The 27,022-nt window shown below is 38.5% G+C and overlaps 1 protein-coding gene across 2 annotated transcripts in view; it reads left to right on the forward strand.

Moving 5' to 3' along the window:
- The first annotated feature begins 12,085 nt into the window (after window positions 1–12,085).
- Window positions 12,086–27,022, forward strand: part of angpt1 (angiopoietin 1) — a 51,313-nt gene continuing 36,376 nt past the window's right edge. For both annotated transcript variants that reach the window (XM_057354790.1, XM_057354791.1), the window contains exon 1: window positions 12,086–12,886. In XM_057354790.1, coding sequence (XP_057210773.1) covers window positions 12,521–12,886 — 366 coding nt within the window. In that variant the 5' untranslated portion in view covers window positions 12,086–12,520. The remainder of the gene's footprint in view (window positions 12,887–27,022) is intronic.

Consider the following 27,022-nt stretch of genomic DNA (forward strand, 5'->3'; position numbering starts at 1 on the left):
GGGCCTCTTAAGGTACAAGGAGATGCGGTTACATGATTAATTTTAAGCAATGGTCTAATTTCTTTACATTAAGTGAATGTGAATACGTTCAGCGGGGCTCTTGCTGTGACTCTGGCACAATTGCATCATTAGCGAGAGCCACGTTAAGTGAGTTCAAGGTTGTTGGCTCACTCCATCACATTTTTGCGCTTGTCCTTCGTGTGACTTTTTTTACTGCATTTAACAGACCCATAAAGCCATTACTGCTCCCTGTTCTTTGACAACGCGGACAAATATTTGCGAGACACGTCAAGGCAAGTGGAGCGTGCGGTCAGGGGCCTTCAAAATCTGTGTCTGGCCCTTTCAGAAGTGACCCACTGGCCCCTTCAGACTGTAGACCATGGCTGACTGTGGACTGTCTGAGAAAAGACAAGAGAAAGAGAGTGTATTCTCTGGCACATTTCAGATTCCAGCTGGACTCGAACGCTTCCCGCACATCAAAGATGTCATCGGTTTTTGAAACTGACACTGACCTTAGCAATAAACAGATAGACGGTAGTCGTGACCTGACATCCTTTTAATGTGCAATGTTATTTTGAGGAGTTTCCCTGTGACCCAGAGACACATCATTTTGAGTTCTGCTCTTGCCATAAATGGGCTGTTTTGACATTAATCTTGAGCTGATATTTCGGTATTTAAATGGTTGGACTTCACACAAAAGAAACTTAAGGATAAATGTCCACTGAGCTTCAGAACAAAAAGTTAATAATGTATGTTCTGAGCATGACTTCAAAACATATGTTGGACTTAAGTGTTGGACTTTGCAAATATAACATTAGTGCATTGATAAAGGACATCTGGACTATGTACTGTTAGCATTGATTTTGGACGGCTTTGAGAAATCCTCTTTTAGTACATAGTACAGAATTCTAAAAGTTCTTCCTTTGCTTGCCTGTTACCTGTTTCTTGGCATTCGGCCTGCTTAAATCAAAACATCTCACTTCATCTCACTCTCCATCTCTGACCTGTTTCCATAATGTTCCTATCAATCATTTTTTTCTTTCCTGTATGAGATTGATATATTTAAAATGATGGTGCCCAGATTCAAACCTGGAAAATATGAAATCTATTCTTTGTTGTATTTCCTCTCACAGGATGTGATCTATTTCATGTTTTGAAAGGATGTCAGATGGATATTAAGAGTACAGGTTTTCTTCATTGCAATCTTTGACTTGTCTTTGACCCTTTACACTCTTAAATATAAAGGTGCTTCAAAAATGTCTTCGGTGCCATAGAAGAACCTTTTTTGTCTAAATGGTTCCATAAAGAACATTTAACACCCGAAGAACCTTTCTGTTTCACAAAAGGTTCTTTGTGGTGAAAAAAGGTTCTTCAGATTATAAAAAGGTAAGAAAGAGATGGTTCTTTAACGAACCTTAGACTAAATGGTATTTTGTTGAACCAAAAATGGTTCTTCTATGGCTTCGCTGTGAAGAACCTTTTAAGCACCTTTATTTTTAAGAGTGTATTTAGATCTAGAAAGACTGTGGCTGTGCTCTAAATTTTCAAAATTATTTTTAGTTTGCGCCACTATATGACTAATCTTAGATGTATACAATTATTTTAAACACATTTTTTTGTACTGACCTTTATACTGTAAGACACAATCATTTATAATAAAGGAATTTAAAAGCTCAAAAAGGGATTTTTTTCCCTTTTAAGTTTACAAGAAAATCAATTATTCACATTTAGATATTATTTTGATGATAAAGATATGATTATTTTAGTGTTATATTATGTGTGATATTATTAAAATAGTGTTATTTTGTTTTGAAAATTGTCCCAAGAGGCATTTCCCAAATGTTTTTTTGTAATTTAGCTAAATTCTATTACTAAATAGTGTGTTCTCACTACCATAACCAGGTTACAAAAATGCTTCGTTTTGACACATTAAAGCAATTAAAAAAATAAACAAAACTTCCCTTTTATCAGACCGTGTGTAAACACATTGGCTCCAGCTAGTTTTGAGAGCCTGTCATTCTTTTTTTAACAAGTAACATAGTTACACATCTGTGAAAACTAGGAAATGTTCCTGCTAACAAGCTCTAGTTCGGTAAACTGTCAGAAAACTAAGATCAACAAATACAACCCAGTTTGATTGCCTGACCCAAGGTCACGGGGTTATGCACCATGTGTTGGGGCGTTTGTGCTCACCCCCCCCCCCTTTTTGCAAATTAGTTTTTATTTATTTTTCATGCTAATAGAGTTTGAGTATGTGACACAAACTATGATATAGTCTATATCATAACATGTTTGACTATAACATCTTTTCTGAGTAACCACAGATGGACATTTCACCTGGAGGCAACCTTCCTGATTATTTGCAGCCTTGTAAAACAATGTTATTAATGTTTGTGGTTAGGCTTTCTAGTGCCAAAACTAAAATAAAATGCATAATGTAAGTTAACACAACTTCATGTAGGCCTTACTGTAATGTAATTTTCACATCTCACCATATAGTTTCTATAAAATAAGCTCTGTTTTTAGAAGCAATAAAACTTCAGACATGTCACTTTTTAAACCACAAAACAAATGTTTAGCTTTGTAGAAAAGATGTGTTGATCAGTCATGAAATGCACTGAGATGCATTGGAATGAATGGTTTTAAGTCTCCAAAGTGTCCATGGGCTTTATAGAAAGTGTCACAATTTTGCGAAAAACATCCAATACTCTTTCTGCGAGACAGAGAGAGTTGCTGCCCAATATCATGATGCAGAGGTCCTCTGAATTTTCATGGGCTCAATTTCATAATCATTAATCTCTATCAAGTTTGCAAGGGTCTATAAATGTCTATAACAATAAGACAGACGGCTCTGGGGATAAAGCTGCTCTCAGCACAGTGTTCACTAAAAACATTATTTATTTTCCCGTTGATGTTAGTCGTAGCATTTGTTACAGGGATTTCACCCTTTGACCAGAAACAAAGCATGATTTCCTGGCTCAGCATTCTCTCTGGAAATGCATTAAAGTGCAGTGAAAGGTTATATAATGCAGAGAATAATGCATGGGAGTGCTTTCATTAAAATGTTGATTAACAGCTCTTGTGTTGGATTGTGTTGAAAAGGTCAGTTTGGCTCAGTCCCATTTCTGTCTATGGATTCCAGAATATAAAAAGTGAAACCTCAACAACGGAGATGATGGGTGTCCTTGGTTTACATTGTGAAACAGGAATTAGAGAGTATCTCTCATACAAACATACAAACAAATCAAGGTCAGAATGGTTCAGTTCAATTCAGTTAGACCTACTAAAATGCCTTCTTAATTGTGTGAAAACTCATAGATAACCACAGGAAGCATTTGATTGAAGTTATTGCTGCTAAAGGGGGTATAATGCGATAGCTTTTTCAGGAGCACAGTTGTTATGAAACAAACTTTATATTAGATGAAAAATCTATCTCGCTGTGTTTTTCTTTATGAAGGATTTGTACGCATTTATAGGTGTTGACTGAAGATGAGAAAATTATTTAGGATCCCATGTAAGTAATATTACCTGTGCTTATGTTATATTTGTATATTATGTTATATATAAGTTATCCAGGGGTCATAGGATACAATTTACAAAAGTAGCAAAAACATACAAATGTCTCTTAACACAAAGGTTGGTCTGCACATTCCATGAATGGGGTCAATATCTAGGTGGGGTAAGAGTGAAAACGCAAGCAAAGCTATTGAATCATCTTGGTTTTAAGAAAGAATTCACAACAGAGCTTATAGTGTCAAACATCTGTCAAAATACTGTATGATAAGGCTGTTTAAAAGAAATTTTGTCAACTGACTCACTTTTGCTTGACATTCAGTTTTCAACATATTATAAAGATCCAGACGTTATGTGATAGCAGATTAAAAGGTTAATGATATAAAATAATAGTTTTCAAATGACACAGAACATGTGTCACAACATACGTCAATTTCCCCTGATGTCAGTGCACAACAATCAAACTTTTAAACAATAAATTACCTTTCAAAGAATGAGCGCTAATGTCTCAATGTCTCTCTCTCTCATTACAGTTTGCGACCTCATTCTCTTGCATGCCCCCTGGACATCCTTCAGCACAGGGTGACGCTGGCAGTAGCTGGTAGGATGTCTCGTTCAACTTAACAATACATGGGGCACCTGCCACATTATGATGATGACTTCATTCTGCACTGAGATCTGGATAATGTAGCAGTTGACACCCAGAGCACAGAAAAACACCATACAACTACTAAATGATCTTCAAATATATTTAAAGTCCAAGTGAAATTAAAAATTACAATGCCTATTTTTTATGAAAAATTGCAGCGTTTATTGTAAATAGTTTATCAATGTGGGCCATTCCCTTTTTCAAATTTGTGTGCCCTCATTATCTTTAGTTAAAATCTGGACTTCCTTTCTGTAATGACTATCCATCTTAAATGACTTATGTTAGACTGCTTGGGCGGAGCATCCGTTAACTCCTCCCCTTCAACTGTCAGTCTGCTGCTAGTTCCATTTCAGAATGGAATGGCTGTTTTTATACATCCAATCAAATTGCAGAGAAAGAAGAAAGCTACGGCCACTATTTTTCCATTTCACTCTGAAATGCATCAAAATACAGAAGTAAAACGATTGCGACTTTAACGCTGCGTCCGAAATCGCATACTGTGACAGTACGTACTGAATTTGAATAGGTACCTACCTATCGGCCGTTAAAACAGTACGTTCTATATAGTATGAGTGGGAGTAGTATGAATACATTTTGGACATACTGTGTCCGCCATGTTTTATGGTCATGAGACCTGTATGCTCATTGACCTATGACCTATTAACAACAACCTATACGTGAGCGTTGATACAAACATAATTAAGTCACGGGAAATTCATTTATTGGCACTTACATTGAAAACAGAAGTCCGCCTTAAAGTTTTCCACTGTATATTTATTTGATTTACTTTTGAAATTTGGCATCATGGGAGAGAGAAGTGTCCATCCGATCCACACTCACGAATCTTGGCAGAAGTAGTAGACCATCCGGGTATTTCTTGCCTACTGTTTTTTGCATACTGAGGTTTCGGAAATACTGTCCGTTTCTCAATATGCGTTCTTCAGCGGTCCTCGTGTTCTTGCTCTACGTCATCAATAACCGTCAAAGTCCGTTACAATACTCAAGAACTCAAGAACAGAGAATGCATGAAAGCCGTATGTGTTCTCGATATCAAGGATGCATCGAATGCAGCCTTGCGTGCGTGCGGAACCCGCATGAAGTCCCAGAAGTCACTGCGGCGCGTCCATCCAAGTTCGTTCTTCCGAGGCTGCCTGGCAAGACCGGTCTCCACGATTCGCCACTATTCATGACTCATACTCATTTTTGCCGACTATATAGTATGGAAGTAGGCGATTTCTGTGCGCAGCGTAAGTATCAATATAAGCTCTACAATCGCTGCCCTCAGCAGTACGTGCTGATCCGGGCATCTTGTTATGTTCCCACAGTGCCTCACTTTCAAGGTAACATATATCAAGTCGTTTGAGTGTGCTATAGGGAAGCGTGTAAATGAATACGAGCACCACAAATATTTCATCGTGCCAATGTTTGTGTCTGTGGAACATAAAAGGCTGTGTAGTTTTCATGCTGCACTCCAGATGGGGCGCAGTTGCTGTGGTCAGTGGCTCTCTTCAAAAGTAAATATTTACATGTAGAGCGTATGAAGATGTAATGCACACTGAAGGATTTAGGAGGCCGTTTGTCTCTATCACTTGTCAAGCTTTGACGTTCCAGGTGTTTACAGTAGGTTCAAAATGATCCTTGCTTAATGATTTTTAGAGTAGGTGAGATCCTTAAAAAGTTTGTTGAACTCAAATGTGTTTATTGACTTTCCACTATTTGTCAGTTGGCACCTTCATAATATGTTTGGGTGAACACAAAGCCTCTGTGCGACTGATAATTGCTACAATTTACAACAATCAAATGGGGCGAATGGTTTGACAAATCATGTGGGTGTACATTGACCTGCATGGTATACACAGAGCAAGCGTGCACCGACAATTACACATGCAAAGATTTGTGCATTCTACAGATTCGGCTCAAAGCTGGCATGAAAAAAAAGATAAAGTGAGCATTTGCTTTCTTCATCTCTCTGCTGTCAGTGAGCAGAACCTGATGTGCTGCTTGAGTTGTGTACATTTTTTGGCTGCCCGGGCTGCTAGCTGTACCATTAAAGGATTACGTGGGTGACAGAATTGACAAAACCCCGTCCTGTCTTCTGTGAGGTCTGTGATGCCTAATGATTCACGAGACAGAAACAGTCTTTATCAGACTCTTTACTTCCAACGTTCATGTTATGAGGATATGAGAGTGTAGACGGACCTTTACTTTTATGGGAGTGTGGAGAGGGTCTTGGAGTCCCAATGTGTTATCCAAGTGCTCATAACGAAGCAGATGTTCTGAGTAACTGAGTGCTTATTGAATGATGCTGATCATAGCCTAATCAGAAGACCCTTGAGTTGCATTTTAATAACTGATTTATGGACAGTTCCAGCGTTATGGACGTGACATTAAAACGTTTAGAAAATGTATTTGTTACGGAATATATATAAAACCTTCTCTATATTGAACCATCTGTTTATATTTTACTAAACCCTTGTTGATAGAGTCTAAACATCAGAAAAACGTCAGTCTATGAAAAAAAAAAAGATTTAAAAAAGGGAAATAATCATGCGTTATGGATGTGACAGTTTTTGGGAGACGACAAAATTTGTAGGGTTTCTGTGAATTATGATGTACAAACCTAAAGCAATAACACCCAAATGAATGGAGAAGGGATGACTCTTTATATTACATAAAATAGTTACTTTATTTACATTTTTATTTCTCCATTTATGAGGAACCGTTATGGATGTGACAATCCTGAAAATGGCACTGACTATGAAAAATCATGCACTAAAAATAAAACAAGTGCTTTAAAAGCTTGAAGAGAGACCTCACATGGGTATCTGAACCACCAAATGTTGATGTCTGTGCTGTTAGCATAGTAAAAACCGTTGTTAAAAACTTAATTTTTTTCATGGTCAGGGTGACATTTTCACGGAATTGCCCTTATACCGAATTAATTGTATACAGTAAAATAAAGTTCAGTATTAAAAACTAAACTTGCAGTGCCTTCCTCAATTCAAATTAAGGAAGAAATAAATAAAAAATGTAATGAGAATTTGAAAAAATATCCTGCTAATAAAATAAGAGTGTATCAATCTGGAGTGTTTCATATTGCATGAGTAATATCCATAATCAGATGGATCTGATATTCAGAAGGATGACATCTAATTTGGAGGATTATAAAAGCATAAAACCATTTCAGCATGATGTCATGAGCCTATAAGACGTCAACCATTATTCCAGGCTGAACATCCATTTTAACAAATGGCAGTGTGTTTGGAGAAGTAACCACAGGCAAGCATGTGAGCCAATGAGAAATGAGGTAAGAAGATAGCAGGGATAGCATCTTACAATGTCAAACCCATGTGTGATTCCACACATAACCCTATAAACAGTTTTAGTTTGGAGGCAAATTGGTGTCAGATGGCGATACAAGACTGCTTCAATGTTGCTCCTACTTTCTCTGTTGTCCTTACAGAAGATCATATTACTGTGGTGGTGGTGGTGATGTGGACAAGTGACAGACCTCCATCCCCAATGTGAGAAATCGCACATGGGGATCTGAGCACTCTGATTAGTGAATCATGTATCAGAGAAATCTGATGAATGGAACTGTGTCAAACCACAAAAGACAGAAGCAGATGACCACTTCAGCACAAAAATGTGCTGATGGGGACTGGGCAGAGAGAATTTACTGCTTGGTTTTAAAGTCATGTAAGAGTTGTGGCCTTGGGATTGGTCTAAACATATTGAGCATTGGTGCTCATGTGGGAAATGCAGGTTTGAAACAGTCATGGGCTGGTTTTCCCGAAACCATAACGCTACGTCATTCTTAAGTTATACCTTAAGAGCGATAGCGTTATATTCTTAAGAACGACGTAGTGATACGAAGGTTTCGGGAAACCCAGCCCTGATCCTTTCCCATCTTCTCCTCATGTTTTCCTCACTTATTCTACACGATCTCTGCTGTTAGCAACCTGAGGCACCATTGACTATCGACAGCGTGAATAACTTTCAGATTTTTTTGGTTCAAATTGTTTTTCAAGCTCATGTTTACAATACACATGTTTTTCCAGTGAATTAATACATATACTGGACTATAACAAATCTGTGTGTTTGGTTAGAGATTTAGAAAATACACTGAAAATATAATGTAACGTTATGCTAAAAACTTGTTTATTTGTTGCTGATTGTTAATATTTGTTTTGTGAAGAAGTTGATACTGTATGTAGACACAATTCATGTTTACAAACCTTAAATATTATCTCAGTTTCGAAGGTCATGAGAAACATAAATTCAGTCAAGGGTCCCAACGTGTATTTGGTGGTTCAGTGTATTTCCCAGTCCATGGGTTCTGTTGAGGAATGGGAAATGTGTGTTGACCTAAGGGTGGGGGTCAGATGAGGTATCTTCCAGATTCTTTGTAAACACTGTTATGAGGTGCAGCTCCTCCCGTGGCCTGCGGAGATAAGAGACCAGCAGCAGCAAACACTTGTTTTAGAGCAGCCTTGATCAGACAGATTAGAAGCACTAACAGAGTTGAGAACTTAAACATTTCTGGCTTTGAATGGACAATTAGCTCAGACATCATACATCAGCTAGCACATGGGATGAAGCACACACAGACAGCAGAGCTGTGGGGGAGTCAGATCATCTGTAAAAGTTTGTTTTGGGTTCAAGTCAAATTTCATTGTGGTAGAAATCTGCAGTGAAGGTCAGGATTGTAGTTTAGGTTTATTTGGTTTGTCTGTAAACCTGTTAATGGCAAATAGCTTGCTTTATATTAAAACTCCTTGCCGCAAACAAACAAAGTTTTTCGGTTTTAAAATTGTAATTGTTTTCTCTCTCTCTTTCCCTCCCTCTACACAATCACACATAAAAACTCATAAACGCAAGTGGAAACTATATATATTTTTTATTTGTTAAATGGGTAAAAACAACAGCAATGATATCATAATGCTATTATTAAAAAGCTAAAAAAAGTATTTGTTAATTATTCATATTAATTATTTCACATGACAGAATATATTTGAGAAAGCCAAACTATAAAAAATGGAGTTTAGTCCATTAATGTAATGTAGTGTCAAATTCTGGCACATTTAGTGATAATGAAGGCGATGCCCTCACTTCCATTTCCTTGTGACATCACATGTCTCTGGACATGTTAATCAACACTTTAAACATAGACGTGTCATGCCGCGTTTGATTGACGGGCACAAGAGCGCACGTTCCATAATCTTGACGTGAATTTAACTGTCAGTGAGGAAGACAGACTGTTGCTTTGACATAACCAGACCTCAGTATGTTTTGTTGCGCGTGCCCGAGAGAATCGAGAGGAGAGCCGTCTACAGAGGGTTTTTAGCCTAATAGCCGCTGGTGTCATTCCTTCAGCAGTCTTCAGTTCATGACATCATATCTGTCGGCATGTGCCACACCAGGCTGTTTAAAAAATCAATCAAACCGTCTGTCTCAAAGAATTAGACTACTTGTGAGTTACGTAGCAGACTAAACACGTCCTTTCTTTCATAGGAATGTGGTAGTATGCTTCTCTCTCTTTCATTTTTCCCTGTATTATATTTTTTCAAAACAATTGTTGGACTGAGTGTCCACTTGTGGACTGTGAGCATTCTCGATGGTTGCATGGTCACCACAAAACATTCCTCCCACCTTAACATTCAGTATTCACCATTGAAATGCCACTTTCTCAATTGGATGCGTTGAGTTCGCCAGACCTGATATGCTATCAAATGAGATGTTTAGTGTGACAGATTTGAATGAGGCCGAGCCGGTACTTGCAGCCCCCCTTGGGGACCCAGTGAAATGAGAGGCCTCGCTCATAGATGGGATGAACTGGTCTATTGAAACTGGAAGAATGCGACTGTGTGACATTAGTGCTTGGTAATTATCCATTGAAATGCGTTGGCATTGATTCAGCTCTGTCATTGACAGAAAAGCCCCTGTGAGCAAATGTTTTGCCAAGCCTTAGCCACTGCAGAGTTAGGACAATATAGAGCTCATCGCTTTGTAATTCGTTCCAATTGTCATTATTATTTTTGGCGCTTTTGCAATGGCTTCTTTATCTTGCAGGCTGAATGCACAGTTTTTAAAAGTGACATGGACTATGTTATGGCACAGTCATTTTTTATGATGCGGTACCTGCTTGTTTTTATGAACATAGATGACCTTTACCATTACAAACATGTTTGGTATGTACTCTGTGGTACTGGCTTTAAAGGCAATATTTTATTTATTTTGTCAGAAATATGACTAGATCTGTGCTCCATGATGAAAACTTCGGGAACCCGTGCAGTTCAAACCAGCGGCACGCGTAAATTTGTTGCGTCGCTGCGTGTTCTGTGTTTACATTCCAGGAATGACTTGGGTGCGTAGATTACATAAATCAATTATGACGGTGTAAATATCCACAGCTTGTGCATTTCCATGAAAACTTGAGGAAACGGCAAAATCGCATACTGTTCATCATGTTGGGCTTTGAAGTACTGACCTACAGTACTGCACTGTAAACATGATACAAAGCCCCCCAATGAGAGCCTAAAGTTTTAGTTCTTGTTCTCTAAATTCACTGTGTTTGGTCATTACATGTTATCGTTGCAGTTAAATATTTGTCAGTACAGGCGTCTATAGATTTGATGGGGACAGGGTGGAGGGGTGGGCGTCAGGCATAGCAGGATGAAATGTTTACTCATGCTTTTAAAGTAAGGACTGGCTCATGGTTATTCTGGGCTTGTTATCTCGGAGCGAAACCGCGAGGAGGAGGGTGGTTATAAGGATTACAGCATTGTGTTGTTGTCTTAATAGTTTGTGTACTAAGGAGAGTTTAGTCTATCTGCCAGCCAGGTTGCCATAGTAGGTGGTGAGAAAAACGCACAGGGGGCTTTAATTGGAACTTGACCTTTGACCTCCCGTCTCCATGCATAGTATCCTGCCAACTGCTAGGTTACGGTTTGAGACAAGGTCTTTGTTTTTATCTTACAATAGCTGAAAGTTGGATTCTGGGTTGCAAAGCCGGGTCTAAGATCGTTGTAAATGAGAAGCTGTTTCCTCTGGTGAAGTAGCTCCTCCATCAGGCCAGTGCTGGATTTCATTTTTGTTTTTGTGAAAACAAGAGGGAGATGCTGTGAATTGCAGGCTTGTGTTTGGATGAGAGCAGAGTTTCACAATGTCACATTCCAGGGGCCGTTTCAGACACTTTTTTTTTGGAAGGGTTGAAAATGAAGTGATCAACTGTTTGCAATGTTTCTCATTGGTGTCCAACTACGAGCCATTAGACATTAAAGGGATGGTTCACTCAAAATTGAAGAATTCTGTCTTTATTTATTCACCCTCATGTTGTTCCAAACCTGTTTATGACTCTCTCTTCTGTGGAACACAAAAGAAGATATTTTGAAAAAATGTCCTGTTTTGTGTCCAATTGTCCATACAATGGATGTCAGTCTGTGTCAATGTTGTTTGGTTATCAGTGTTCTTCAAATATCGTCTTTTGTGTTCTGCAGAAGTGAGTAAATGATGGAAGTGTGTTCATTGTTGGCAAACTCCTATTAATGCAATCCTGTAATGTAAGGGATTATAAATGTAAGGAAAATATATATATATATATTCACAGTAAATAAAGTGAATAATAGATAAAGTGTTGGTTACTATGGGCTACTACAGAAACGCAGGCTCAGAAAGTTGAAATGAAAGTAAAATGATCCTCAAGCACGGAGAACATCTTCTGTGCTGGGGTCCCACTATACTTCACTTTCCTTTTCACTCTCTCTCTCCTCTCTCTCTCTCTCTCTCTCTCTCTCTCTCTCTCTCTCTCACACACACACACACTCACCCACACATACACACTCAGACACACACATTCCTCTCCAGTCACTGTGAGGGGCAGGCTCAGAGCATGCTAGAAACCCAGAGCAAAGTCATTGAGTCGCTTGGTCACACACACACAACAGAGTAAGAGAGAGAGAGCGCCAGGGGAGGTCTGACAACATGCTGTAGACTACATCTTCATGGACCCTGTCTTGCTTTCTTCATAACTGCACAGCTGCATTTTACATGCATGTGGTCCCAGCGCAACCCACATGTGAAGTTTCTCAAGGCTTCAGCTTTTCCCCAGAAGACCAACTCTTTATTAAATCTTTACGGGACAGGAAGTGTTTGGTGAGTGACAACATCAACGATGACCTCCAGGCATCCTCTTCCCCAACAGTCCTGTATGGACATGATCGCCACGTGCCCCAGGGCGCCCAGACATCTCTGCTCATACTGATTCCACCTGATCTTGGAATTAAGGGACAGAGCGCCAAAGACCCCTTGAACGAACTTGACCTGCTGCTTTGATATTAGTGACCCCCAGCTCGTGCCATGCGGTGGAGTTGGTTCTTCTGCCGCTGTGCATCTCTGGCAGCATTGCTGGTGGTGGCAGACTGCGCAGGGGGTGAGCAGAAAAGAGGAGCTGAAGAGGGAACACGAAGCTCCACGGCCAAAACAGGCAGCAACGGCAGCGGTCGGAAATATCATCGGGTCCAACACGGACAGTGCAGCTACACTTTTATTCTTCCAGAAAGTGACGGAAGCACCGGGACTTCTTGTCGAGAGTTTAAAGCCGGCGCTCAGTACAATGCCAACGCTCTGCAGCGGGACTCTCCTCAACCTGAGACGGACTTCTCCAACCAGAAGATCCAGCAGCTGGAACATGTCATGGAGAACTACACACAGTGGTTGCAAAAGGTAATTTCAAGTTGTGCAACGGATAATCACGCAATTATCAGCTTGTAGTTTTGTAAGCCGAGAGCAGCTAAGGGACAGCTGTTCCCAGATCCAGTAGATCGAAAAGATAAAAAGAAAATGTTTTCAATTCTGAACTGAAGTTCAAAGCTCGGTATGTGAAAACTGTTTATCTGTCTTTAGCTGACAAGGATCAGCGCTTTTCCTGTTTGCTGTGGATTTTCGCTGTTCAGCTGTTATGTGTGATTGTTTAGGCAGCTGTGATGTTTCTCAGATGCTTTTGACTGTATTTCTGGGATGATATTGCGGTTGTTGCATTGGCAAGTTACAAGTTTCGTTAGCGAACAAGACGAAATCTTTACAGACCTGTGTTATTTTGAGAATGACCTTCACCACTTTAGCTGTCAGAGACCAAATATTTGTGACCATAGATCTCTCTGTTCAGGTTGTGTGTGCTTTTGTAACTCGCGCCGCTCGACGTATCTGCCTGGCAGGGGTGTCTCACTCCATTGCCTAGCTGATTTCGCAGATGTTCAGGTGGACTCCACACGTCGCGTCGATGGCAGTTTGTCAGTCACCCAGATGGTAGTCGGGTGCGGTGTCTCTTTAATGACAGGAAGTAAGACAGGCCCCTGGGAGTGCTTGAAGGAAGAGCAGAGGAGATCTGTCCTCCGATTATGGGCTAAACTTTAACTATCCTGGCAGATAAAACATCACTGCTTTCTGAAAGAAGTACCTGTTGACTCTGAAGAGTTTCTTGTTTCCATAAGATATTTGAAACGCATTTAAATCATGTTTGGATAACATGGATCATCAGGTTTTGCTTTTACCAAATAATAAGACACTTGAAAAGTCAGATAATTTTTTTTAATGAACAAAATGCAAAATGCTAGAAAGAACCACTTTTTACTAATGTGCTGAGGCTTTATATAAACTATTAGTATTTTTTAAAAATGGCAAATCTGTTTAAATGAGCACATACTGTACATTTGTAAGATCTTTATCACTATTACACTAAAGTATATAACAGAAAGGGGTTATACAGATTATTTAAGTGACTTGATATTTTCATTTTGCATTTTTCTAGAATTATTCATAATTTGTTTCTTAATAATCGGCAATAATAATTATAATAGTTTGTACATTACTGGTCAGTCAGTCAGAGTAGTTAATGATAATTGCTCCTCAAACAGAAAAAAACTAGCCTACAGAAACCCCCAATGGGATTTGCCAATAAAAACTATCCTAAAATTGAAACTTATACTTGCCAAACTGGACAATCAGTCCATAGCCATTTAAAACACACTGTTTTTATCAATATTGTGATCTTGGTTGTTAGTGTAAAATGAATCACTGCAAACCATCTGTTTATTGACATAACCTGTACAAATGTGGATTACATGCAGGTTTTAGAATTACTTGTCCTTAACATTGTCATTAACTGTTTGCACAGATTTCACAAACTTTTACAATGATGGTACCAGTTTTAGACGTTTAAGGCCAATGTATCATTTACATGTTTACTAAAAGGTTTTTAAAAATGGCTTTGAAGTTTAACATGTTTAAGTTATATTAAAGTATCCCCTAAATAGAGAATATTTGAATGTTACGTAACAATGGGGGGGTCCCTGTACTTTAAAAAAAAATAATCCAGCATGATGTTTTAAGGCATAGAACATGACTGTAATGTGAGCGGAATTCTAATTAATCTTAAACATTCCTTCCAAATGTTCTGATCCCACACGCCTCAACATTTCCATTTTCTTCATTTTGCGAATTTGTCCCATGAATTTTTTTTGATTTATTAGTATTTGTAGACACTTGTGTGATCTTTTTTTAAAGGGAAAGCAAAATCATTTTTGGCTCTGTTTTAGACAAGCGTTAGAGCGGGCTGAAATAATATTTTGGTGCAACGATTAAACAAAAAGCGAAAGAAAGAAAAATAATAATCCTTATTGAACATTTACCAGGACTTGCATACTATCAAAAGACAGAGTCTGTCAGAGTTTGTAAAAGAGGCAATTTGGCGGTGTATGCAGTAACCTGCTTATCATAAAATATACTGAAAGTAGGAGTATAAAAACATCTACTAACATTAGTAATGCCACTATTTCTGCTCACTCATACAAAACTATGACCTTGACCATTTTGTATTCTTGTAAGATAATGGGGCAAAATATACCTGCACAGTTTTCATTTGAATAAATGATATTTGTCAGAAAAGGGTTGTTCCATTCGGTAGCTCATACTTTAGGACTCAATTCATATTCTTTTGTATTTAAAATGAAACCGGACCACAAGAAAACCTTAATAAAATGAGCTATATATTACGCAGTGCTAATTCAGTCTAATTGTGCTGGAGGAACATGAGGATGCAGTTAACATATTTCATCGCACAGAAGATTAAGTGTCCTGGTCTGGTCTATCTGTCTTAATCAAGTGAGCTGTGACTGTGGTGTAATTCTTAATACCTTTCAAGCCGTACACTGATGAAAGACTGCAGATAGTGACCGGTCTGTTGCTGGAGGTGCGGAGGGGTCTGTGTGGGGTCGAGTCTGACCAGGCGATGGGTTCACTGTGGAATTCTGCTCAAGCAGGTCCCGATAACATTCTTGTCCAGTCAAAGGTGGCTTCTGTTTGTCCAGGGATTATCCCAAGAGCAGGCATGGTCCATAAAAGGGAGAATGTTGTGGATTGACTGTGGTCTTTTATCATTTGGTACAGGAAACTTTCCACTTATGGATGTGGCTGCATGGCTAAACACTTCTAATCTTAAACATGGAGTCGTGCTAAAAGTCTGCTATGTGGTGTTTTGAGGAATAGTTCATCCAAAAAATTATAAAAAAATATGTTTTATCAAAACAATTATTAAACTCATATTATTATTAATATTTTTAGTGAAATCATAAAAGTAGAATTTTCAAAGATCATCCTGCTTGCTTATTTACTATTTTTATGAAGGTAAATAAATTCTATTCTTTTACCATTTGGGCATCAAGGTGACATCATTTTTATTTTTGGTACATAAGTCCTTCATTAAAATTTGTTTTTCATGTATGAGATTAGTTTGGTGCAAAGAGGGTTTAGGCTTAAAACACATTTTAAGCCTAAATGTTCTTTCAGAGACTATTAAAGTTGATTTTGTCTAAAGCCGAAGGAATTCAGTTCCGTCAGCAGGGCTTGGCCTGAGGTCCATTTTGGGTTGATCTCAAGCTTCTGCCAGTGACATGTGGGAGTTCTCAAGGGACTAGAAGTGATAGATCTTCACACTTAATGTGTTCAAAGAAAACCTTCTTCAGTCTCATGTTTCTGCGGATGGTGCCAAACGGCACTTTAGATTTAAAAGCATACGTCCGAACCTTGGCCCTGTGAAATTCCCATTGTTCTGCTTCACCCTCGGCATGGCTAGCGGTGACTAGATGAAAACGGAGAGGTTAATCTCTGCGCTTAAAGGACAAACACCATGGTTTTCCTCCACTGAGGGCATTCATGAAGACTGGACCATAGCACGGCCACACAGCATGTCTAAGAAGCCAAAAGTTGGACTGGGCTATTTAGGGATGACTTCCTTTGTATCAGAGTTTGTTTTTGCTGATAGAAGCGGCCAAAACCAACAAGCTAGATGAAGTGAAGTGAACGTACGCTTGGTGGACTAAACAGCTCTTCCTTTCTGTTTACACGCACCAGAACGGCACTCCATTTATCCCGGAAACACTTTAGATTCAGTGTCACTGCTTCAGATTCAATTCTTGCACAATGTGAGCGCAAAGCAGCACTTAAGCATGTGAGGGAAATAAAATTGAAAAACAATTCTCAACTGTCAGCATCTTTCAGGGCGAATGAGGAAACTGCAGCCCACGCTGAACGTTAAGCACAATGCAAGGGCCGTGTAGTTGATTTTGATAAACCATGCTACCCGCTTTGAAAGTCATTTTCCAGAAACGTCATGTCATCTGGGTCTTTAAGATAACTCTGGCATGTCTGTTTGATATAGGGCAGAGAAAACTCTAGAAATCTATACCCTGCTCACAAAACCCAAGTGAATAGGTCCCTTAATGTCGTCTTAATTTTGTAAACAAACCAAAGCTCTTCAACCATATTGTAGGCAGCATAATGTAGTTATGAGGTCAGATTTCCATCTGTGACTTTCATGAATCCACAAGCGTTTAAGATTAATGTGAGTGATTTTTTTTCATTTTTGGACTTTTCACTTTTCTCGCTTTTTGGAACAGTTTGTCTAGGGCCGAAGTCTGATGGGTCCCGCACAAAAATGAGAATATTCAAATATATATTTTGGCATTCCTTTTGCCCCAGAGTATTTTAATATTTTAAATCTCGGTGTTACTGTTGGCATTAAACATATATCCCCTTCATTTTCGATTAAACTGTGGCAAAGCATGCAGTTTTGCAAATCGCTAAACAATGATCAGGATTGCCGAAATTAATATAAACATAGATGATTGTTTTGGACAGGAAACAGACAGGAACATTATTTTTAAACCTGAGCTTTTACTTTTCTTACTGCATGTGATGGATAAACCTAATTATACTTTAGGCCCATTTTTATGGCTTTGTTAAGGATTTTTGGCTTATTTAAGGAATTTATTAATGTTGTAATCAGCTGTGTGTGGAAATGTGGAATGCAGTTACTACTAATGTGCTAATTGTGGAGTTGTTTTTCTATGCCTTGTAATGTTAAGAACTTATTCCAGGTATCAGTCAAATCTAATTCAGCAGTTCAAGAATAACCATATATAGGTATAATTGCCTTTCTATTATTAATATAATTAAATAATATTATTATTATTACATCAAAGGGATAGCCCACCCAAAAATGAATTACTCATCCTCGAGTTGTTCCAAACCTGTTTAAATTTCTTTGTTTGGCTGTACACAAAGAAAGATATTTGGAAGAATTGTGGCAACTGAGAATTATGAGGCACCGTTGACTACCATATTTTTTGTTCTGTTAAACACAAAAGAAGATATTTTGGATATATTCGAACGGGACTAGTTTTACCGGAGGAGGTTTGAGAAATTTGTGTTTCTAAAACGTACTCTGTAATTTTAATCCCGTACGAATCTGGCAAATCTGTTTTTTTCTTACACGATCTCTGTAAAAAGAGAGCAATTTACTGTTTTTCACTGAACTCAGTGGTCCTCTGAGAAATCTAATCCCGTCCGAATGCGAATGTCTGTGATTGCTGACAATATCTTTTCAAAACGCCTTTCTTTACGTGTTTTGGCAAACGTGAACTGCCATAAACTCTTACTAACGCGCATATATACTGCCTGCATCTCATTCATTCAATAATTCCTATCGAATAGACATGGATGCTTTTACAATTCCACGAAATACAAAAATGAAATCTAGATGAGCCAATTCTCGTGAACTGTTAAGGCTGGCAACTGTAATATCGGTTTACTGATATCAGCCAGGAACTCAGCTTTATTTGTCCACTCAGTTACGTAATGTCAATGTTAATTAATGAAAATAATCAATTATTATATTAAATAATAGTTTTCTTAATTTCTGTGAGTTTATTTTAAGCAGGCTGCTGTTGTTGGGTGATATGACTATATGCAATGCACATATAAAGACCCAGTAGCAAACCGTGACGTTTGAGCCTTGGCCCTCTGCGCACGCGCATGACCGACACTGCCTCCCAGTGCGAGCGCTCTCAGCAAAGAAAACGGTGACTAACGTTACACTGGCAGACAGTAAACAGAGATTCACAAGCGAATAAACTATGATTATAATAAATCTTAATATTAAACTGGTAACGTTACAGTGAACTAAATATATGGAACTGCCAGTAGTAAATTTACCATTTATCTGATAAAATGTCACTGTTATGCAGAATAAAAGCAAATATGCACAATCTCAATTAAAGCTAAGCAACATAAACAAAATGTGCACATCAGCAGCCAGAATGACTTGAGGCACGGCGGCCTAATAAATCATAAATAACTTACAATTTGATGATCAAATGACTTGATAACAAAGTCTTCCTCCTGTTGTTTTGTACCATGTTTATCAGCTTTTCTCTTTTTTCTGAGACTTAATAACAAAGTTCATCATCCACATGCTGTTTTGAATGATGTTTTCCGCATTTCTTCTTCTTTTGAAGTTTGGCGGTTGGCGAACCAACTTCGGGTGCTTCTTCCGCTTTATGAGACTGCTGATGAACAATTCGCCTATTTCACAAAATGGCAACAGAGACCGGAAGTAGGGAAAAACTTTTTCCGGCCCTACTGCTGTCATAGCCATTCATTCATTCATTCAGCTTGTTTTCTCACAGGCATTCATTTTATTTACCAAAAACAAAAGTAGCATATGTTGTCCGATTTATTCATGGTTTACTGGGAGATGTAAAAATAGGGAAAACAAAACATTGTTTTTTGAGCGATTTATTTATTATCAAGGTCTGATATATGTTAGACAAATCAGCATAAAGGGAGCGCTACATGCCTAACTTCTTCTGGTCTCCGCAACTGTTCTGTGTACATAGTGAATGGAGCTAGAGCATTGACCGGACAAGCGTTTACCCTACTTCCGGTTTGTACACGTCACGCTGTGAAATAGGTCTATCCCCCCAGATGGCGGAAAGTTAGAAAAAACAAAGCGTGCCCATTTAGAAAGATGATATGATTGGTCAGTTTTACTGTCAGTCAAAATTAATATCTCCCATTGATTTACTGTACTGTCAGCGGTATGCTAATTGAAGTCGCCCGACGTCAGCACACGTTCGACTTCTTGCAACGTGCGCAGGCTGCCCAGACAGCATATGACATCGCAGAACTGCGAGTGCTCCGTGATCTAGAATTTCTCTCGTGAGACTTGGAAATCTCACGTGGATAGAGTCCGCATCGATCCAGGAAGTCAAATATACATATCTAAGAGGGAAAATCGGCTGACTTTTATTGAAAATAATATTTTAATGTTTTTTAAATATTGTTTTTTACGATAGTTTAGGTCATCACAGAAGGCCCTGAGGGTTCGCTACTGACCACATGATCTTCTGCAACGCCCAAGCGTACGAAAAAGACACTCCCACCTCTGTAATAACCTAAGAGATCTAGACCCGTCCGAATCGGTACATAAAATCCCAGACGTTGCGTGAGAACAGCTGTAACTCAGACGTCGTTTAGAAAACTAGTTCCGTCCGAATAGGGCTTTTGTGTTCAACAGAACAAAGACATTTCTACAGGTTTGGAACAACTTGAGGTTGAGTAATTCATGACAGAATTTTCATTTTGGGGTGGGTATTACCTGAAGATTAATCTTAGTCTATATGTCTCTGTTAAAGTAAAACTATAGGCCTACTGTTAGATTTGAAAATGGCCTATAGTCTCTTCTTCGTGAAAACCATCTGACACTACTGAACTCCAGAAAAAAGCAGAACTCTGTGGGATGTGCTTACAGTGTGTGCTTCTTCTGAGCGAGCTCCCAGTGCGGACGTCCCACGTAGCCTTCACAATGTCTTCACTTTCCATTATCCCAGCGAGGTTTTCAAGAACCATGTTTCAGTTTATCCAGAGTTTACCTTCGTCAGCTTTTCCATGAAATCAAATCAAAACATCAAATGTTAGGATGAAAGAAAGCTATGATTGATTCCAAATGCCAAACTGATAACTAATGAACAATAATGCAAACGTCCCTGTGGGAAAACAAGTCAAGAACAAACAGGAAATCTAAAATGTGTGTGTGTGTGTCTGTGTGTTTTAAATTGTGTGGGGCAAAGTATTTAGATGATTTATATTTTCCTCCCTTCTTATCATTCTCACATTGCAGTTTTTGTAACACTTGCACTGTATCTGAGCCGCAGGTCTTCGTCTTACTAGATACGACCGTGCCAGAACTAAGGGAGTAGTTTGTTTTATCTGTATTTTCTATCAGTGTCTGATATTCTTGATGTTCTGCACAGTGAGGTTAAGCACACAGAAAGTTAACTGACGCCAATCTTACATTATGATCAGCATTAAAAAGAGATATTGGTTTGTTTGATTAACCTTGGAAACAAGTGTATAAAGCATAGGGGGTGTTTAAAGGGCAATGGGTGCAAGGTAGTTGCAGAGACCTCTTCCAATTTTTGTTTTATTGATATACTTCCAATTTAAAGAAGAAAGTCTTATGCACTACTAGTTAATATGTACTATTGTTAATGCACAAATACAAGCAATTGAAAACTTTAGAAGTGGCCTGTGGTTGGATATTATGAGTTTACTGTATAGTGGTTTTCAGCCGCAAATTGTGTGATAACCACAACCCCTTGACCCAGCCCTCCACCCCCACCGGGATCGTCCGAACCCTGGCCAGCATCACGCTTGCCTTTTTCTGGGCCCACATCCAGGTTTCTCACATTCCACCCCATACCTGTTGAGGAAGGGCTGCGCATAATTGCTAAAGACGGAGGTGTAGCCACTCACAACCCCCACCTTCTCCCTCCCTCTCATCTATTTGAAAGCAACTTGAACTGCTGGGTTAATAGTAGCAGGTTAAAGATCATTCCCCATTATGCTTTGGGAGGTGGAAAATGACTGCGGCTTCAGTAAGTAGGCACTGTTTGTAATTTACCTTCGATTACTCATGTGATGTTGGCATTTTAAAGGATTGATGTTGGCGAGAAATGCAACAGGTAAGAGGTTTGACTCGGTCACTGTTCTTACAACACGTTCACGGCTTGATTAAATAGTCACTGAGGACTAAATAGACAAGAATATTAAAGCTTCTGTAAGTGATTTTGCACCACAAGTTTCATTAAGAATGGATTTAGAAAATGTGTAAATACAGTTATTTTTATTAAGGAAATGTGCAAAACTTCTTAGCCATTGCATTTCCGGTGCATTGCTAAACAAAACAATCTCACGGGAATCCGTAACTATTTTTATGAAGCAGCTAAGTCATGTAAATTAATGTAATCTTATTTTTTAGTACGTTTAAGTGCGATTTGCTTTTGTGACTGTTAGGTTTGGGGGTGGAGTTAGGTGAGGAGCTTCCGTATTGCTTTTTTCTAATAATCGTATGTTTTTGTACGATTCACATCGTATGAATTCTTTCAAATTAGCCTCCTCGTAAAATAGTTACGAATTCCTGTGAAATCAGGTTGTGATACAATGTTCATATAGGTGTTTGCTGTGATGTTAGGTGGCTTCTATGGCCTCAGTACACTGATCCTAGTTCAATGAGCCAATCCTCCAAAACATACTGTATGGCTATGGGTCATGTTGCTGTACGGTTGCTAGGGGTTTTCTGAAATAGATGGTTGTTTTAGAAGTACAAAGACAAACAATTGTTCTCTCTAGAATAACACGCACTGATGAATCATACACAATAAGGCCATGAACATGCATTATGAAAGTTCAGTATATCCGGTCAGTTTTGATTTCACGTTGACGTCAAAACCACACCATCAAAAGTCCAGAAAAAACATATTTTTTTAGGTTTCTTAACTTCAAGTCTGAAGTCAGCACAGATGAAGGATTTTTAAGAACACAGATGGGCAGGAAGCCACATCTTGTTCTACACTCCTCTTTAAAATGCATGAGTGAAGTGCATTACTGAGTGAAGTGTGTTTGTGAATGGATCTCTGGCTAGTGTCTGATCTTCTGCGTGACACCCGTGTATCATTAACAGATCTGTTTCTCGTGTGAGAGGTGGGAATATTGCCACACTAATAGCTGTTTAAGAGCTTGCGTGGCTAGATGGGCCTTAATAGTTTTTTCATATACAAGTTATTTATGTACATGTCTGCCATGCAAAGGTCTTTCTCTTTTTTTCTGATGTCTCCTCCTTTCTCTCACTCCCTCACGCTTTCCTCCCATCAGTCTATTTTTATATCCCTGTTTTCCCTCCTCTGCTTGGCCACAAAACAACTTGCACAGACACAAAAGGGGCCTCTAAATTGTACAGTGTTGAATGGTATGACAACACAATGCCACAAACAAGCTCGTCTGTTCCGAGCTGCTCACGGAAAGTTCAGAGAGGATATCTTGTTATGGGGGGGGTGGGACACTGATTCTACAGACTCTCACTATCCAACTATTCTTCTTGTCATTAGAAAGTTGGTTAAGCAGGGACTGGAAAGTGTATTAAAAAAGTGTTATTAATTATGAAGCATATTACCGCATTTGACAGCCTTTATTATGTCACATAATTTTACTAATAGCATATTAGATATTTTGTTTTTGTGTCCTCTGTTTCATATACTGTCTTGTTTCTGCTGTCTTGTCTCTAAAAAATGACTTAATTATCAGCACTGGAATTTCTGGGATATTTGGGTACTGTATTTACATAGCTTATGGAGTTGTGTTTGGAATTGAAAACAGACGTGACGTTTAGTTCGTCTTCTCCTCTGAATTCACCCAAATACCCTGGCTGGCAGTACCTCCTAGAACTGCCAGTACATTAAAATATGTAGTAAATTGTAAAAGACATCTATTTTAGGGCCCATATTACATGCCAAGCTCAATAAAAAGCCGTCAATCACAGTCAAACTCAACCTGATAACCAATTGTACCCAAACACAGTTGCTAACGTGCTGTTATGAGTTCTGCACGAGTTGTCCGTGTCATTTTCCACCGGAACTAACCGTGCTTTGTGCTTTGGTGATGCCTGTCTTCTGCATGGCACTAAGTTTTAAAGGATCAGGGCAGAGTCACCACGGCAACGGTGATGCATGCCTCACCCTTGCCCAGTGTTGGAATGAGGCAATCCGGGCCCCATGGCCAAATTTTCATGTGAGAGACTGTTGTTCTGGCCGAGAAGCGCTTAGACTATGTGCAAATGGGCCACGCAGACACAAAGAGCGTGCAGTTGTAATTCCTTCATATGACATCATTGTAACTGCGGATAAGCGAACGACTAGAGGTTGTTATAATATTGTCTTGCAAGCCTCGCTGGGTTATTTATGAGGTTTTTATCAAAAACACTGTGCTTAGAATTTTATATCAGCATGGATGTCCTTGAAAGGAGTTTTTTTGAAGGATCTCCCCAAAATGGACTGGGAACAGACACCTTGCGAACCATTTTTGAGATAATATTTCTCAAGGTCCCTGTGTGATTCCTAACCAAAGGGGATTACCAGACCAAGTCACATTCTTTTTGTGAGCTATCTTGGCAGAAAATTCCCATGTTCTTAGCTCTCATTTTTGGAAAGCTGAGGTCCACTGTTTGCCTGGTATAGGGCATGTGATTGGTTTCCAGTATGATTTGTTTGTTGTTCCCTACTTTTTTCTTCAATGTTCGGGTAAATGCTGACATTTCCTCTCCCATACATTCAGATACACATAATTAATCAGGTTAATCAGAGCCATTTTAAGAACCATTTTTGAGTCGCCCAGACGTATAACAGAAAAAAATGTTATAAGTGCTGCCTTGTAACTAGAGGATTTGAACAAATATACAGTCATACACAATCTAATTTTGAAAATGTTTGTCCAGTGTCAGCAGTATTTCACATGAGGGATGCAGAGGAAACGTGAATCCTGTTTGACTCAATAAGCTATTTGCTATACTGTTGTACTTGATTTGAATGTTTTGTTTATATTTTGAGTATGTGAACTTGAAAGTCAAGAAACAAATCAAAATGCACAAAAGACATTTGATAAATAAAGTAAAGGAATGGCAAATAGTTCAAGGCAGTTTAATGTGACATTCATATACTGTACACTGCCTTTAATATTTTTATATCAAAACTATAAATAACAAATGTAATGGGGATTATTAAATAAAAAAAAGAGGACAAAAGCACGCACATCAACCTCAAATGGGTGCTCGACCAAAAACGAGCACACAGGCATGCTATAGTTTTTAATCAATCATTTGTTTTATTTTTTTGGAGCTTTGGTGTGCCGACTTTTGTATATAATCCCTTCAATTATTAAATCAAAACAATGTTATATTTAAACATATTTTAAGTATCCTCTCTGCCATTTAAAATGAGAAAGAATATTGGCATTTTATTCTTATTTAAGTTCCCATATATTATGGGCTATAATTGGCTGCATTTTAATTTCTTTAAATATATATATTTTTTGCTTTGTAATAAATTGTAAACAATTATATATTTCTCCATACATGACATTCGTCCATGCCTTCATATCACGCCTTCATCTCATTTTAAGTCTAAACAGTTATGCATAAAAAAGTTCAATAAAAAATCAAAGGTGTCTGTAGCTGAATAAACACTGTTATATTGTATGTTCTCAAATGTACACATAATCATTTCCCAAAGGCGGGATAGTCCTTGTGTGCCTTGTCTAGACGGACACTAAAAATCCAGTTCCAGAGTATTGATAATAATAACAAGCACATGTCCCCTTCATGCTACCAAAATCACAGAAGACAAAAGCAAACATTTCTCTTGGACGCTCTCCTCCCATCTCCACTGAGTCAAAGCAAACAGCCACTCTGTCTTCCTTCTGTGCTGCACGTAACTTCACGTTTCTCACACAGGATACAGAAAATGAATTCTCCTTTGGTTAACCTCCACAGCCCGCCTTGCTTTATTGGGTTTGAGACAGCACACCAGGACTCATCAGATGGGCTCTTGTTTGTGGTATTTATAGAACAGTCTGTATCATTTTCACTGGCTTTTTGTCCAGAGTGCTCATGGCTTCCAAAAGATGATCAATGATAAAGATATTATGGATTTATGAGTTACATTCCTGTTTAAAGTTTGAGTCCATGTGCTATTAGAAGTACTGCGCTAAGTAAAAAAAGGTGTTGTTTGCAGTGGCTTTGTGAAGATATAGTTACCAACACTTTTGGCATCATTGGTTGTTCAAGCTGTGTTTGGTAAGGACAGCAATCTTGATTTTTCAATCCAAACAGCTTTAATGTATTTTTACGAAGAGCGACTATATTGTGTGACACTTGTGCTGTTTATGAAAACACATTCTGTAGTCTTTGTATAGTATACTTTTTAATTTCACTGTCAAATGCGTGCTATTACCAATAAGACATGCATTCTAAGTTTCCTAGACTTCAACTAATTATGTATTTTTCTTTTCTCTTTCATTTCTTTTAAGTCAAGTTGTGTTTGGACTGAAACACTTTGTTGATTTTGCAATGGGAGTAATGTAGATTTTTTGATATTGTGTTTCATGCCATGTACATATTTTGCAGTCCAATAGACAGTTCAACAAACTTCACTGACTTTAATACAACTTACACCATGTTGTTTAGATTTCTGTCTGAAGTTGAAAACCTCATCTGACACAGAATGTAGTAGCTCACATGCAAACAAAGGCTTCCACAAGGATGCGTGACAGTGAGTTTTACTTAGACTTTCTTCAGATCACAGCAATAGGGCATCCAAATATCTCAAAACAGTGCCACATGGGAATACAAATATATTTTACTGCTACTGACACTAGAATTACAACATCACTCACTGTGGCATGGCACCCTGGCACTGTTGTACATTTTTTGAGAGATGGTTAGTTTAGATTTACATTGCGTACATAAATTGTGGTCCTCAAACTGTGTATAAACAATATAATAGGGTGAAACGAATACAGTTGCACCCAGAGCATGCCAGTTTCAACTAACATCATGCTGTAAGTGTGTTTTCTCTGTGAATGTTTCACATTGCGTACTTAAGCGTCTTTGTGTGCATGTGCAAGGATGCAAGAAAAAGAGAGTTATTTAGAAGTGAGTGTCAGTATTGTAGCTCTGAGGAACTGGGTCGTAAATGTTAACTGTAAGCCTGGCTTTAACTTTCACAGCACAATCTAGGACTAAACTGTGTTTTAAAGTTCTCTGTTAAAGAAGATTAGGCCCGTAAAAAAATACAGAAGTTGTGCTCCTGGTTTTAATACATTTTGTTTTGCACACATTCATGGTTTGCATACGTTTTGTCTCGGAAATCTAGCCATCATTACAGATACAGTAGTAATTCATGTTTATTTTTACAATCTGTAATTGCTCATTCGCAGCAGCCACCAGTCTCAAAAGAGCTTGCCGTAGCCCTTTCTCTAAACATGGCAGACGAGATAAACCAGGCTTGGGACCATAGTTTCTCCTGTGAGACCTCACTTGTCCTGGTTGAGCTCTATCCAAAGTGCTGTAATGCATCACACTTTACCTTATGCTTGAATGTAATGTACGTATATATCCCGAACAGCTTGTGTTTA

The sequence above is a fragment of the Triplophysa rosa genome, linkage group LG16 (genome assembly GCF_024868665.1).
Source record: "Triplophysa rosa linkage group LG16, Trosa_1v2, whole genome shotgun sequence".
NCBI classification, from domain to species: domain Eukaryota; kingdom Metazoa; phylum Chordata; class Actinopteri; order Cypriniformes; family Nemacheilidae; genus Triplophysa; species Triplophysa rosa.